We start from the raw sequence: 16,527 nt of genomic DNA, 5'->3' as shown, positions 1-16,527 counted from the left end.
AGTGGTACAGCCAGGAACAGAATCCATGCCTCTTGACAACCAGGGGAGTGCCCTGTTCACTAGGCCATGCTGCCTGCTCTACAGCACACAACAGCTGCAGACTCCTCTTGCACTGCCCTCCACAGCCTGTTAAACCGAGCCTTAGCCGTTCCTTTCCATTTGTGGAGGCACTCAGACCCTGTGGTGATGAGTGTATTCTGAAAACCTGGATCAATGGGGGAAGACAGCACTTTGCCCACAGCAAGGCCATCACACAAATACCATCATCATACCTGGGAAATGGTCTCCTGGCTGTTCATTTCCAGAAACAAGTTGTTCAGGAGCAGACACCAATGGGATTGGCTGTTGAGATCTTTCTTCATTTGCTACAAAATGCTCCTCTGTCACTATTGCTTCTACTGAGCTGCTATAACTGTCACTCTTTAAATCAGTGATTCTGTTCTCTGGACTTAATCTTTCACATAACAGGGAGTTGAGTTGAGCAGATTTTTTGCTTTCTACTAAATTACTATTGCCATCATATGTATTGCTTTCTATTTCTAAGCAATGAGTTTGTCCATTCTCAGATGATACACTGGATGTGACTGGCATTTTCTCACCCATCTGGAGATATGTCTTCCCATCTATTTTGTCAGACTTATTTAAGCACCGTATATCACAATTAGTTTGTACTACATAGCTGTCTGTCATATTACTGCTCTGTGCTGCCTGTCTGCATGAATGTGGGTCAGAAACTGAAAAGCTCTTTGTGGGCTGGGAAGATTTCTGCTGTGTACTGAAATCTTCAATGCTTGAGATGGCTGACATTTGGCGGCCCATAAAGATTGTTGCTGGATGATACAATCCTCTTGACGCGGCTGTCCTGGTGTTAATTCCTGCCTGTCTTGCAACCAGCAGCATCTGAAAAACAGAGGTTGAGATGGCTTAAGAATGAATTTCATGTAGTAAATGGAGTTTCTTAAAGGTTTTGTGTTGGTCTTTGAAGAGCAAATGTTCTATACAATTTAAATATTTTTCTAGCATATTATGCTAGTCCACAAATGAAACATTTTCTTTGTCCATTTATTTTATAAAACGGAAATAAGACTGAATGGCCCAATTCCTGCAAGATATTGAGTGCCCTTGTCCCAGGTACTAAGCACCCTCCACTTCCAGGGAAGCCAAAAGGAGATTAAGTCTGTCAGCACTTCACAGGAGGCAAACACCACCTTGCAGGATCCAGACCAAAGGTAGCTGCACCAAGAGAGAAATATTGGAAAACAAATATAAAGCCCGTATTTAGAAAAAATGGACGATGCTAATGTTGCCATTAGGTTTGTTAACTGCTGAACTACAAGAACAAGAAAACAGCTTTAACTGCTATTAAGAGTCTTCACAGCATTTCACTTAATGTACAGTATTTTGCATGGAATGGCAATAACATTCTGTCAAATGGCATATTAAACAAAGCTTATGTCAATTATAGTAGTTTAACATTCTGGGCAATCATTTATTCTCTATAGTTTTACACACAGAAAGCCCATAAATTGGAAGCCCAACTGCCCAATTTCACTTTTTGTAAAAGAGTGTTTATGAAAGGTTCTGGAGCGATAGCCTAGAAACTGAAGTCTGCTATCCAGAAAGCAAGTACTCCATATACAGCTGTGATAAAAAATTCTCCATATTCTCTTTCCAACGCGCTTGAATCTTCATCTGGAGGATCTACCTTCAGTTTGGTGGTTGCAGGAGACAAGTTAGTCATGTACTCTCCATAACAGCAAAATCACAGCAATGAAAGGTAAAGTGCAAACTATTTTTTGAAGTGGCAAAGAGTCCTGTGGCACCTTATAGACTAACAGACGTATTGGAGCATAAGCTTTCCTGCGTGAATACCCACTTCGTCGGATGCATCAGTGATCTACAACCCATCCTGGACAATGGTCCCTCACATTCACAGGCCTTGAGCGGCAGGCCAGTCCTCACCCACAGACAACCCGCCAATCTGAAGCATATTCTCACCAGCAACTACACATGACACCATAGTAACTCTTAACTCAGGAACCAATCCATGTAACAAACCTTGATGCCAACTCTGCCCACATATCTACACCAGCGACACCATCGCAGGACCTAACCAGATCAGCCACACCATCACCGGTTCATTCACCTGCACGTCCACCGATGTAATATACGCCATCATGTGCCAGCAATGCCCCTCTGCTATGTACATCGGCCAAACTGGACAGTCCCCACGTAAAAGGATAAATGGACACAAATCAGATATTAGGAATGGCAACATACAAAAACCCGGAGGAGAACACTTCAGCCTCCCTGGACACACACTAGCAGATTTAAGGGTAGCCATCCTGCAGCAAAAAAACTTCAGGACCAGACTTCAAAGAAGAACTGCTGAGCTTCAGCTCATTTGCAAATTTGACACCATCAGCTCAGGATTAAACAAGGACTGTTAATGGCTAGTCAACTACAAAAGCAGTTTCTCCTCCCTTGGTGTTCACACCTCAACTGCTAGAAGAGGGCCTCATCCTCCCTGATTGAACTAATCTCCTTATCCCTCGCCTGATTCGTGCTTGCATATTTATACCTGCCTCTGGAAATTTCCACTACATGCATCCGACGAAGTGGGTATTCACCCACGAAAGCTCCAATACGTCTGTTAGTCTATAAGGTGCCACAGGACTCTTTGCCGCTTTTACAGATCCAGACTAACACGGCTACCCCTCTGATATTTTTGAAGTGTTTCTTTCACAAAGAAATGGCTACTTTTTTTATATACAGTTGCTTTTATACAAACGATAAAATACACTGAAATGTATCCGTGATTCACAAAAGCTGCATGTTTTAAGGCATAAACCAAATGCTAACTACCTGGGCTAAGAAGAGGTTTCTCCCAAGCATAAATTATATAATTGGGTGTTATGGCAGCTTTACATCATTTTCTAAAGCACATTACCACTGTGGGAGACATACTAAACTAGATGGCCACTGGTCTGGTCCAGTAAAGAAATTCCTATGTTAGTAGGATAGAGCTGTTGTTTTGAGATCTATACCCTGAATTAAAGTTCTGCCAAGCCAAAATAGGTAAAGGACTGAAAAAAATCATTGTAAACCAATATGGGACTTTATTGATAATATTTTTATGAACAGTGTGTGTGACTCAGTTAACACACAAGGGGCTAATTCCTACTCGGGCGACAGGGGAAGTGAGGCATAGCTGAATCTCAGGTTAAGATGTTATTAGACAAATGGGTCTGTCTGGGTTTGAACCAGATCACTAATAAGAACTGGCTGGAATTAACACATATGAATAGAATACCCAATGACCATTAATCCTAATGATCAGAAGCCAAGAGCACGTTATTTCCTCCAACTCTGTGCCAGGAAGCAGAGTGGAAAAGTCCTGAGTAGGAAAACAAACGGACGAGGTGTGAAGAGGCTGTGTTTTAAAGTGTGCTGCTGCAGACACACAAAAAACTCAGGCTTGGTCTACACTTAAAACTATACAGGCATAGCTCTGTCAGTCAGATGTGAAAAAAAGCCACATGCCCTAGTGACATAGCTATGCCGACAAAACTCCCAATGTAGACATGCTATATCAACAGAAGAGAGCTTCTACTGGCATTGCTAACGTCATTTGAGAAAGTGGTATTTCTACAACAGCAGAAAAGCTTCTGTCGGTGTTCACTGTACCTAAACTAGGAGACTATGTCAGCAGAGCTGTGCTGGAATAGGCTTTGTAGTGTAGACAGCCTCAAACACAGGGACACAAAGCCAGAGAAAGAAGATGGGCTCCAGGAAGGCATGGACTGTTTAGGAGAGTTGATTCTGCCTATATGGACTCTGCCTGAAGCTTGTATTTTTGTGCTTACCTAAGGGCTCTCAGATGCTGTATTCCTGTTGACTAATAAATGCTATCTTGTTTTGAAACGGCTGCCTAGTGTCACTGCAGACACTTTCTGAAGGCATTGCTTCCTGAAGGGGTAAAAGTCTTCAAAAGAGGTCTGAACTCATTAGGACTGGCTGTGAAGAGCACACAATGAGAAGCAAGGGTTGTTGGAGCCTGAAGGCTCCGTCTCAGAGTTGCAGAGCTTGCCCTTGTTAAAGGCTACACTTATGGCTTGGCAAGAAATAGGGAGACTGTATAAAGGCCAAGGCAACGTATCCCTATAGAACCGCGACACCCATAACTAGGTTATGGTCGGAAAAAAATACAAAATGAACTCAAAGGACTAATGTAAACTAACTTTGTCTAAACTAAAAAAACTCTTAACAGGGGTTGTCATATCTCCTGATAAGTTTATAAAATTGGTTTAGCAACAAACCAAGGTACTCAGATAAAAGAAAATGTACAAATATGAACCACTGAAAACTATTTTAATTGGTTAATTTTAATGGGACACAGTTGCCACCTTCTGAGCATTGCTTTACAGGAAAGCACTTGGTAATTCATGATGGATTTAGCAAACTCAGGATCGAGAGGGAGTAAGTTTACAAGTGTGCCAGAGCATTAATCAGTGTCATCAACCACCACTGCCGCCGCCACCACCACATCATCCAGATATTTACCATCACACCATTGGGCCACCCTTCTCTGATCCTGAAAGATCTTTTGACCAGACTGAGAAGAATGTAGATACCACCTCCACTCCTATAGCCAAACCCTACACAACACCCTTCTGTGACATTTATTGTATTCTCTCTCACACCTATCCTTCTTTGGGCTTCTAACCAACTTTTTAAATTAGCTGAGCTCCATATCATCACTATGATCAGCACAACAGGCTAAAGCAGTGTAAGCAACCTTACCCCAATATGAAGAAGGACCAAACCCAAACTGGGTACTTGAGCTGGGTACAGATGTTAAAGCATACCTGCTGAAGACACATCAACAAAGCAAGCATTAGGGAGACAGAAGTCTTTTTTCTTTCATTGCTGCCCTTTTCTCTCTCTTGTATGTTTGTCTCAATAGCAGGAACAACAACAGTTGTGCCAAAAATCCACCTCTGAATCAATTCTTTCTTCTCATAGACTTCTGGTAGCCGCAGGAGACACTTCCCCTCTGAAGGACTTGGCTGAACTTAAATGAAAAATTTTCCAAAACGAATGACCATTTACTTTCTAAATTTCACGTACTTTAAAGTTTGTTTTGGTTTTCTTAATAAATGAAACAGATTTCTGTGGAATGGTTACTAGAAGAAGTAGGAGGCCAGTGTCAGTATAAACAGACCTTGAACCAAAATTAGCTGAATAGTAAGAGAAGGACTCTAACAACATCTTAACACTTTTGAGCGTGACAACAAAACAGAGTCCCGTAGACTGCGTCATTGTTGCATCCTCCATCCTTTTTCATTGAGTGGTCTTATCCGTCACACAGGTTCAGCTACCACCTCTCTGTGGAAGGGTCTTAAATTTACCTAGTCTGGCGATGTGACAAAACTTCACAGTACAGCTTTTTTTTTTTTTTAAAACACACAAACAAAAGAAAATCCAATAACTCTATAAACTAAGGTATTCGCAGAAAGATTCAGAGTATGTTATTCAGATTAAGCTTACAATTTATTTCATCACTACTACTTTGGGTTCCTCTATATTATCCTTTGGGTCTGATTTTCTGCTCTCAAATTTATCCAGCAAACGTTTTATGGATTTAGTGGCTCCTGGATTTAGTGTTCCAAAACAGAATTTATCAGAATTTATCAGCTCTGCATGTTATAGCTAAAGTTGCCTTGCTAGCAAACTCCTTTTTGATCATAAGGATTTCTCTTCATCTGCTTTGAATTTTAGAATTTGAAAGATAAGGATTGGTTCCTGTGTAGTTTTTCACCCAGCAGCAAAATAAAATGAAGGGAAAAGGAGGTACATTTTGTGGGGGGAAGTGCGAAGAGATTTAGCTAAAATTATAAAAAAAAAAATTATAGAATCTCACACAACTCTCATTGGCAGCTACGACACATTTGAAGTCAAATCCCCACAGGAAAATGGCAAATTAATTTATCCATTACACCCTCTCAATTGCCATCTTTTCTATTTGTTTTACCCAGGTATTTCCTCTCATTCTCCACAACACACACACACACACACAATATTGCCCTTCTTAAAGCACTTTTCTTTCACAAGAATAAAATGTTTACTTTCCTAATGCATCAAAATTCAGCTATTTTGCAATGAGGACACAGTCTCACCTGTAGCGTTCGGTTGACATTGTACTAGATGAGACACCTGAGATACAGCCCAGGCCAAACGTCTCATCACTAGATCACTACAGGTCAGCGTTAATTCCCAGTGAGCCATTCCAGGGGAGGTGGCAGCATGAAGCTTCATTGGTCAGCATTAAGTCCTATTATTCAGCATGAATGCCCAGCAGTCCAGAGTCTTGTTGTGCCTAGTTTGATTCCTTGATGTCCTCTGATATTTGGCACTACAGCAACCTAGATCAGGGATCTGGAGAACCTTGAGTTTTACTCAGCATAGAGTTTCTCTGATTTGAAGGTTGGAAGCTTCCATATTCTGTACTCCATTTGTTAAGGAGTCTATGCTGGGGCTATGCTGTTAAGGAGTCTATGCTGAGTTCCTACTCTCTGTACGTCTACAAGCTCTGCCATGACTAGGTATTGACTCCTCAGCACAACAACAAAAAACAGGCCAAATGTAGGTCTGTGCGGTAGGCTGCACTGATAAACCAATTCTCTTAACAGATGTGAGGTAGCACTGCCATAGAAGTTCTTCTGTTTTCCACAAATTAGGATGCTTCACTGCTGAGAAGTTTTTGCAAAGTTTCATGATTACAATGCCATTGTCCTAAAAGACATGGAGTTTCTGGGTAAAGAGTTTCCAAAGCATCAAAAGACCAGGGCTTTCGTGACTCAAAAAAACCCACAATGCCCTGAAGGTTGCAGAAGCCAGATTTCATGGCACACACAGCTCAGAAACCCAGAGCTGAGAGCGATTCCTCTAGGAAAAGACCCCCGCTCCATCCCAAGCTACACAACTCTGCCAATAGATAGCTGCCATGGCACTAGAGGAGGAAGGAATTGTGCTCAGAAAGTCACAGAATTCTCATTTTTCAAGGAGAAGGATGAGGTTACTGAGGAACAAACTGATCCAGGGATGGAATTCCTGAAACATGGAAACTCAGAGTGGTTTAAAGACCTGATGCACAGAGGTAGAAAGGCTTGCAGAAGATCTGAGTCTCAATAGAAGGTAATTTTTTCATCACTGAGCTCCCTAAGTGCTAGGCACTGCCATCATGGTGTTTTCAATGTAACTGGGTATCTCTGGAACATTGGTGCCAATCCACATCATCCATCTCAGTCTTCAGTGCCAGTGATCGTTGATATCTCGGCTATTTGGTATATTCCTATTAATTCTGAGAAACTGTCCAAGATTGAGGTGTCAATAGGGGTGGTTTTGGAACAAACTGAAAATTAAACAGTAATAAGTCACCAGGACCAGATGATATTCACTCAAGAGTTCTGAAGGAATTCAAATATGAAACTTGCAGAATTACTAACCGTGATATGTAACCTATCGCTTAAATCAGCCTCAGTACCAGATGACTGGAGGGTAGCTAATGTAATGCCATTTTTTCCAAAAAGGCTCCAGAGGCAATCCTGGCACTTACAGGCCAGTAAGCCTAACTTCAGTACCAGGCAAACTGGTTGAAACTATAGTAAAGAACAGAACTGACACATAGATTAACACGATATACTGGGGAAGAGTGAATGCAGCTTTTGTAAAAGGAAATAAACAGATTAAATACAAACTAAAAAGTCTTATGTCCTGAGTAGATGCCAGGGAACTTATCCTATAAAGGATACTAGGCATCTACCTCAAGTAGGATGGGAAATGAAAGCCAGAACTGCAGTAGCTGGAAACTGTTGTACAACTCCAGGAGGGAGATCTTTCATTGGCTGCCAGTGTCAGACAGGAACAGACTACAGTATTTCAAGACCTCTAAAATACCTGTAGCTGGAGCATTTTCAGAGAGGGTTGAGGAAGGGTTGACTCAGAGAACCAAAGGCTTATAGAATGTAGGGAGTTCTCACTTGATTCATACTGGAGGCACAAAACCCACAAGGGAGAATCCTGTGAAAATCTTTAAAGGAATGTAATTTCTCCCCCCAATACCATCCTTCAGTCTCTCTTACTTTGGCTACCAAGGTGCTGTTTTGAGAAGGCCCAACTAAATTAGCATATAGAGTAGACTGCACTTAATTTATGTTGCATCCTCTTCTCCTGGCATCCCCAAAGAAAGAAAACCCAAAACACAGTACATAAAAATTGGGGTTTAATCTTATAGATAGAAGGGCTGTTAGTTTATTATTTAGTTGTTATTTTATTTTATTTGTGGGCTGTTAGTTTTATTTTATTAACAAAAAAATTTGCTAAAATCGAAACAAAAACCCTTCTTGAATTCCCTAACAATTAGATGTTTCACAACATATGATGAGAGAAGCGGACATATGTTAGACTGGAACAGCTAGATAAATGCAATAGGTAAGTTACCTACAACATAATGTGACATGGGCTATCTATGGGATGTTTGAAAAAAGAATGCTAAGGGCCAGACTCCACCACCACATCTAGAAACAGTAGGTCCATGATGGGAAGCTTCTCATAGCCACTCTACCCCACAGAAACACCTGCCTTTGACCTCCTCCCTATCACATTAAACACCTTTTATAGAAAGAAAAAAAATGGGAAAATAAACACACCTATACAAATACATTGCTAAACAGACACTCAATTTAGTTACAACAATTCGAAAATATAAACCTACAGCACGATATCAGCTTGTTTCTTCTGACTCATCAGACAACCATGCAAGAGCTTCTCAGGGCAAAGTGCTGCTAAAAAAATCCAACTCTGTGTCTGTTTACAGTTAAGCCCCCCAGATGCCTTCAGTCCAGTCCTGTCAGGCTTTTGAAGTCCAAGTACTGCATGTCACCATTCACATTTGGAATTACATTAACATCCAGTTCAGTTTAAGATGGCCAACCGCATTAAGTTTATTCAATAACCAAACCTATTCCTTCCAAATACTGACTGACTAATATTCATATATATTTGGGGACAGGAAAAAACATTAGACAATATTCTCTTGACGTTTCTACTTCCAAATGTGTTCTCTCAGTAAGTTCCATACACAAAGGATATACATCCTCTTCGCCTTCATGTCTTGCATTAGTATCCTTAATGATGCTCAGACATCACTTTTAAGCAAGCCAAGCATTTCAGAACCTGTTAATTGGGTGACTTCTCCTAGCTGTGTTTCTCAGACTAAACAATAAAATATGATGCTTATTTTCCCCCAACACTACAGTTTATTCAGATAAAAATAAATCATGTAGGAGCCACATATATCATTTAGGTAAAGGCAGACAGAATTAAAATCTGATATACGGTCATTACTTGCGACAACCTGCTGTATAATTTTAATAAGGTCTTGAAAAAGATGTGGCACTTTCTCCTTGGTTTTCGTACAGAAATACTGTAATTCTACTTAGGCTATGATCCTGCAGTACTCAGCCAGGCAAAACTCTCACTGAAGTCAGAAAGAAGGAATGCGGGCCAGGCCCATCACTCTGTTGGAGTGCTGGTCCAAAAGGCAACAGTTGTAAGGAAAGCCATACTATGCAACAAATCAATGAACACAATTTGTACACTATATTTGTATTAGCTTATGCTTTGGGGATTATTCACGTTACCCTCCCACAAAAGACAGAAACTGGACTTTCTGCAGGAAAAGTGTAGGCAAGGGCTGTGGAAGACGTGAAACCCAAGTCCTTATCTACCTATCAGTGTGCAGTGCAGCTCCCTGAGGTCATTGCTTTGGCCTACAAGTTGAAGTTTCTGCTGCCTGCCTCCAAAACGTATGTGGGCAGTAGGGCCGTAGACTCCAAATAGTGGCAGAGTCCATAGCCCTTCCCATCCACAATGCCACCCTGTGTGCCAATCATCCACCTCACAGGGAAACCTTCTGTGCCGCCACTCTGCTAGTGGCATTGTCACTGCTTCACTGCAGGACTTTAGAGTGATGCTGATGGCACTGCACAAACCCCAAGCACCAGAATGACTTTCACCTTCTTTACATATCTGAATGAAAGAAATCTAAAGTCAACTTAAGAATGGGAAGGAAAAAGGCATGATTAGGCTCAAAAATAGTGCCAAATTAAAAACAACAATTACAACATTCTTGAAAACGAAATGAGATGTAAACAAGTGGGGACATTCTTCAGATTATTTCTTGCAGAAAGAGCCATTAAACTCAGAATTACAACCACCCACCAAAAGGATATTTTGTTTTAAGTTGCACTAATGTGTTCATGTTACCCACCCTCTACTCAGATAAGCTAAAATCTCTCTCTAAACATCATACCCACAGAACAATTTAAAGACGCCATCTTTGTATTTCACAGCAAATAAACCTTCACCCCCCCACCCACCACCAATTTTAACTATCATTTTAATGCAATGTAAACTGACAATTTTGGGTTCATATTAAGCTTCCTAACATTACCCAAAATGTTTCTCTATTTTGAATGGGAAAAAGAGTTTTTTGGAACCATAGCAACACTAGTATTCTGGTATTTATGTAACAAGTACAATAAAGAGAAAAAATTCTATAGATTAAAATGTCTATCTTCTATGAAAATTATTTTCAAACCAAATATTATTTAACAAATAGAAAAATTCAGCATTTCAGAACTCTATGACTTCCTGTACATCTAAACTGAATATATATAATTCATGCATTCTTAAAGGCCTGCTTATATAAGTCAAGGTTGCCGGATCCATTGCTTTGTATATTATAGGTTAAAGAATGCTCTAAATTCAAGGTTTTTAACTTTTTAATCTATGGGGGAAAAACTTCCCATAAACTCAGATTAATGCCTGCTAATGCACTGAAGAAAGAAAAACGAAAACCTTCCTCCTACTATAAAAACAAAATAGTGTGGCCTCTGTTTCTTTTCTGATAAGAGTCTTAAATACCAAACAGTTAACTGCATAATAACATTTACTGGCAGCCAGGCAACCTGCTTAGCAGATATATAAAGCAGGTAAAAGGAGAAAAAGTTAATTTCTTGGCTGAATGATTCCATCGGTAGCTATAGGGCAAACTAGAAAGTCTTTTAGTAAAGTAGCAGTTGATTCTTCTATCAATCTGCAGCACACATACTCTTCCAAGGAATGCATTAAATATGAAAATCATATCCCGTTATCATCTGTTTCCAGCTTTCAGCCCAGTAAGCTTTTCTTAATGAATGCTGTAGCCTAAGGGACAAGCATGCTGTTGGCTTTTCTGAATAATGGAGTGATTCTACCATTTTTGCTTATTACAATATCGACTAGCTGAGGGGGTTTCACACATAGTCACAAGTGACTACTCTTGCCAGCATGCTCCAAGTTATTACAAGATGTTTTTAGACATTTCATCTAAAAGAGCTTTACTGCTTTTAGTGAAGAAAACAGCTATGGTCTTGAACTGTATCATTTATACGGCGATAGGAGGAGGGATTAGAAGCCTGCATTACTGCAGATATATAGCAGAATATATTTAAGTATTCCTTGTCAGTCTTTTTGTCTGTTGCTTAGATATGCAATTTTTTTTGCTTCTTTCGAGAAAAGCTCAAAATGTACAAAATTATGAATGTCATATAAATAAATTACTGTATTTTGTGTAATTTCATTAAGAATATTTTTCAGAGTTTAAAATTCTTTTCACAATCTTTGGTATTAAAATATAAAAATAGCAGCTGACCAGAAAAAACAAACAAACACCGGTCTTTTTCTTCAGTTTATTATGGTTCTCTTTTTACCATGATAAAAATATTAGTGCAATTTTTTCAATTTATCTGCTTGATTTTGTTGTGAAAGCACTGTTTCACAATAGAAATGATATGGCAAAAATTCCACACTTAAAAGGCATTTTGCAACAACCACCATTTACTGAATGGTACACCTTAGAGGAGAACACCGAAGTGTTCAAGTAACAAAATATATATAGTTTTCCACTTCTTTTCCATTACCTGCTCATTGCTATCTTCGTCACCTTTTATTGGCATGCTATTCTTCTGAAGTGACAGCATACTTTTAATTTCTCCTTCGTATTGTACCTACATATAAATAGACCCATCATATAAATGATTTATGTATTATAAAAATGTAGTCATACATACACACACAGATCAACAAATACTTATATGGCACAATTTGTACAGTAATCAAGGAAATCAAGGGCATAAAAGTAATTAACTGGAATGTAAGACAATTTGTTATTCACAAAGATATAATCTTATCTGAGAAAAACAAAGATGTTTAACAGCTCATAAGAAAACATCCAAAGACACCATTCCTTTCAAAATATGTTTTAGTTTCCAGGAAAAACATATGTTGTATATGGCTTGTGCATCCTCCTGTGGGTTTTCATGTGTTCGCTTGTTTCATGATTCTAAAGAGTAACAACAACTTGTGGACTCAGACATTTATTCATGTTTTTTATAATTCCAGATTATTTTGGCTATTTCTACATAATAACTTTGCTGCTTTGCAGTGAAACGCTGAGCTTTAAATTTTGTATTGTTTTATGTAAGTCAGTTTACAATTTGCTGAGCTATTCTAATGAGAAAATATACTGCAGATGTTACAAAGAGCAACACAGCATGAAAAAAACAACTTGCTCTCATGTTACTAACAAAGAACTACATAAAAATATCTTCTCCTCCACTACATTGTTTAATTGACCAAAAGTAATGCAGTCATAGAAGGACTATTGCTTAGAAGCTAAGCATATACAGCACCTATAATTAGTACTGCATGTTAGTAATTGTAAACCTTAAGAACAGATTACACTGGTCCTGAGTGGGTGCACTTCACTATGTACTTTGAATTGGGTAGTATACAGGGAGAAATACATCTGATAACTAATCATCTTGGACAGCTCTGTACTTTAATTCTCAATCTGCATATATAAAAAGTGTTGTTATTTTCCACATACATTTTTTCATAAAATTTGCAATAATACAAGGAAAAAAAGTCTATATTCAACCAAGCATTTTACACCTGGTACTCCAAACTAATTAATGTTTAACTACTCAGTTTTCCCAAAAGCTTACATAAATTATTTCAGTTAAGCTTCCAACAGTTATTGAACAAACTGCAGAAGCACACGGAAACAAGTTAAGCTTTTTTTGTAAAGAAAAGTAGTTGGTAACAATAGCCATTTAATACGCTGAACGTGGAGTTAAGCTAATTCACTCCTGCGGGCATTCTCTCGCCACCCAAAAAAAGAAAAGGTGCTGAAAATTAATAACTTAATTTTTTCCTGCACGTCTATAGGCCAGTTTGAATGATTACTATCTTCATAATTCTCTATTAATCCATTTAATCCTGAAAATTGCCACAAATAGGAAATCAGACAGTGGAATCATTCCACCAGTATTGCACAAGGGCTCTGAGAGCTGTGCTTTCTCCAACGAGCTGAGTAAAAATGGCACCAACCCAGTTAAAAAAAAAAAAAAAAAATGAAATGATGGTATAAGAACTTCTAAAGGGGAGTACTGAAGACATTACATACAGAACAGTATATAGAGTAATTGGGGCCCACATCAGTTCATTTACAACATTTACTGGGCCCACTTTAAATCATAATGTGCATCACATTTTGTTTATAAGGACACACTGAATAATGCACCAATCTGAAGGATATCTATAACCTTAGGCCAATCTTTCCTGTCCCAATCACAGGTGCATACAGTCTGTAGGAAGAGCTGTTAACAGTTCTACTCTAAAGGAGAGGTATGGTGCAAGTCAGCCCATGCAAGGAGTTACAAACCAAGCATGCTCCACCAGACTCCATCTACAGCAATGCATAGTTGGGATCTGGGGCATGGCTAACAGATCTCCAGCTGTGTGGGGAAAGGACGTTCTACAGCTGCAGCTCACAGATTTAAAAAAAAGTTAACAGATATAAGCCAGAGGTAGCTATGAAAAAAAGTTATTAGGATGGGTATGCAGGCATAGGATGTTAGAAGCACGCATGACTTATTAAAGTGGAAATCAATTGCCACCCATGAACACATCCTAAATTTCCTCCACAGATGCTCTCTGCTTCTGAAGAATTTTATACAGGTGGGTCAGCCACTAGAACCTGAAAATTATTCATTCTATAAACTGAAGTCACTGCCTCCAGGAAAAGGACCTTCCGAATCAGAGATTTAAGTGCAAAGGTACTAGAATTCAAAAGGAATTTTCATCAGCATGAACAGTTCTAATCAAACCATTTCAAAAATGACATATCCGAAATAGAGGGTGTTCCAAAAGAGGGAACAAGAATGATTAGAAGGATGGAAAACTTCCAAATGAAAAGAGAATACAAAGCTTTACCTTAAGATGAATAGGCCAGAACGTGACAAACGGATAAAAAGGAAGGAATAGTAGAGAGAAGGCAGATCAGGCATTGCTAGTCACTCTTTTTTAGAATACAAAAACTAGGGGGCATCAAAGGAAATGAATGGCAGCACATTTTTAAAAGTGATTAAAAAGAAATACATTTTTACACAGTGTAAAATTACCGAGTGGAACTTTCTGCCACAACATATCACTGAGGCTAAGAGCTTAGAAGGATTCAAAAAAGGATTGGACACCCAAATAGATAACAAGACTATCTAGTTATAGTACTACACATTTGCCAACCTCAAACCCTACAGAGGTTTCACCTTACTCTGAAGCAGCTGATACTGGCCACAGTCAGAGACAGAATACTGGACTGGATGGACCACTAGTCTGAACCAACATGGAAATTCCTGTGTTCTTACTTAGGGCCACATTAATATACTGTATCACGGGGGGGTTCATTTTATTTATATTTTCTGTTTGTTTTTAAAATAGCAAGCCCCTTATTAAACAGTGGTCTGTGGTGGCCTGCATGCAAACCTGTCTACCATCACCATATTCAAGAAAGGCTGAAACAGCTGCCAAATCAACTCCGTGGGCAGAGGTCTAATGCCATCTCTTGCCAGGTGAAGCAGGCGGGCAAATCAAGCACTAGTGTAGGGTACATAAAATAATCCAGATAGGCCTTTTGTACCCACTCACAGACATTTTTCTTTTACTATGACCTTCTGGCACAATCCTTCTGAATGGTCAAGTCTACTTGACACACCTGTTCAAAATCATTTTGATTTCCATGGACAAATTTAAGAAAACAAAGACCTGGGTAGGCAAATGCACTGTGGGACTCATATGGTACCTCCTGATGAGGTATTTGGGGTGTGTATGAAGGGAAGAGAGCCAGAAATGACAAAAAATGTTAAATTTTCTAACATTTTCACTGTGCATCATTTCTTCCTTTACTTTTCTCCCTTTGTTGCCTTCTCTCCTATTCTCATGTACAATTTCACACCTTTTCCTTCCTTTCTATTTTTCTTCTGTTTATGTTCACACCTCATCCTCTCTCTGTTTCAGGAATGCTTACCTATTTCCCTCTTCCCAACACAAATGGATTTCTCAACTATCCTTTTTCCTCTCATTATCAGTCTTAGTCCCCTCACATCTCTCGGCCTCTTCAGCTTCCTTCCTAATGACTTCCACAGGAGCTGCTGACTCTACACTTCTTCTGAAAAATTGGGCCACTTAGGTTTCAAAAACTGGACATAGAGCCTACTGTACACACCCTTTCATTTTTTAAAAAAAAAAACCCTTGGCCTTCGTGACCAATATCATCTAGAGCAGTGGTTCCCAAACTGGGGTTCATGAACCCCTGGGGGTTCATGAAATGTTACAGGGGGTTCTTGGGAAAAAATTCCCTAATAGCGGACAGAGCTGTCCCTAGGAACCCTGGGCAGCACAGGGCCGGCAGCACGGGGCCAGCAGCCCGGAGCCCCTGGACTTCCAAGAGCTAAGCAGATCAAAGCAAGCATATCTATCACACGGAGGAGATTTAAACTTCAAGACTTCTTATAAGAAATGGAAAGGGAGGTGGATATTTTTTGCTGTTTTTAAAATTAAATAGGCAGCTAGTGTTGTTTTAAAAATTATTATGAAGAAAAAGTTTAAGCTTTGTTGTTACATGCGTTGTTTGCCTGGACTGCTCAAGACCTGAATGCTTCTGTAGGAGGAAGGAACTCTTTGAGTTGGCTTCTTAAATACCTTCATGCTGTTTCACATCTGATACTCCTTGATGAAACACAGGGGCCTTGTCTTATAACAGGCTTATTCAAAGTGATACAAGCTACGAAAGTGAGATATTGGAAGATTGTTGCTGTTTTCATAGTGTAATAAAAATACTATAATGATAAATAATAGTAAATAGTGTGTAATAAGCATGTCATAAAAACAAATTTTATATTTCCAAGATCATGCTTTTATAATTTATATTCAGGTAAAGAAGAAAATCCCTGGAAATATTCATTTTTAGGAGGGAGTTTGCGAGACGTGACATTTTAGTGAAAGGGGTTCACAGGTTGTTAAAGTTTGGTAACCACTGATCTAGAGATATATCTGGATCAGAGACTGTACCTTCCTGAACAG

General features: G+C 39.2%; 1 protein-coding gene across 6 annotated transcripts in view; it reads right to left on the bottom strand.

Moving 5' to 3' along the window:
- The window catches only part of KIZ (kizuna centrosomal protein), a 99,275-nt gene that overhangs the window by 57,819 nt on the left and 24,929 nt on the right, over positions 1–16,527 (bottom strand). For all 6 annotated transcript variants that reach the window (XM_077814157.1, XM_077814160.1, XM_077814156.1 and 3 more), the window contains exons 4-5: positions 12,027–12,113; positions 273–900 (exon numbers count right to left, since the gene is read on the bottom strand). In XM_077814157.1, coding sequence (XP_077670283.1) covers positions 273–900; positions 12,027–12,113 — 715 coding nt within the window. The remainder of the gene's footprint in view (positions 1–272; positions 901–12,026; positions 12,114–16,527) is intronic.

This window comes from Eretmochelys imbricata, chromosome 3 (genome assembly GCF_965152235.1).
Source record: "Eretmochelys imbricata isolate rEreImb1 chromosome 3, rEreImb1.hap1, whole genome shotgun sequence".
Taxonomy (NCBI): domain Eukaryota; kingdom Metazoa; phylum Chordata; order Testudines; family Cheloniidae; genus Eretmochelys; species Eretmochelys imbricata.
Note: the sequence above shows the minus strand (reverse complement) of the source record. Positions and strands in the feature narration are given on the sequence as shown.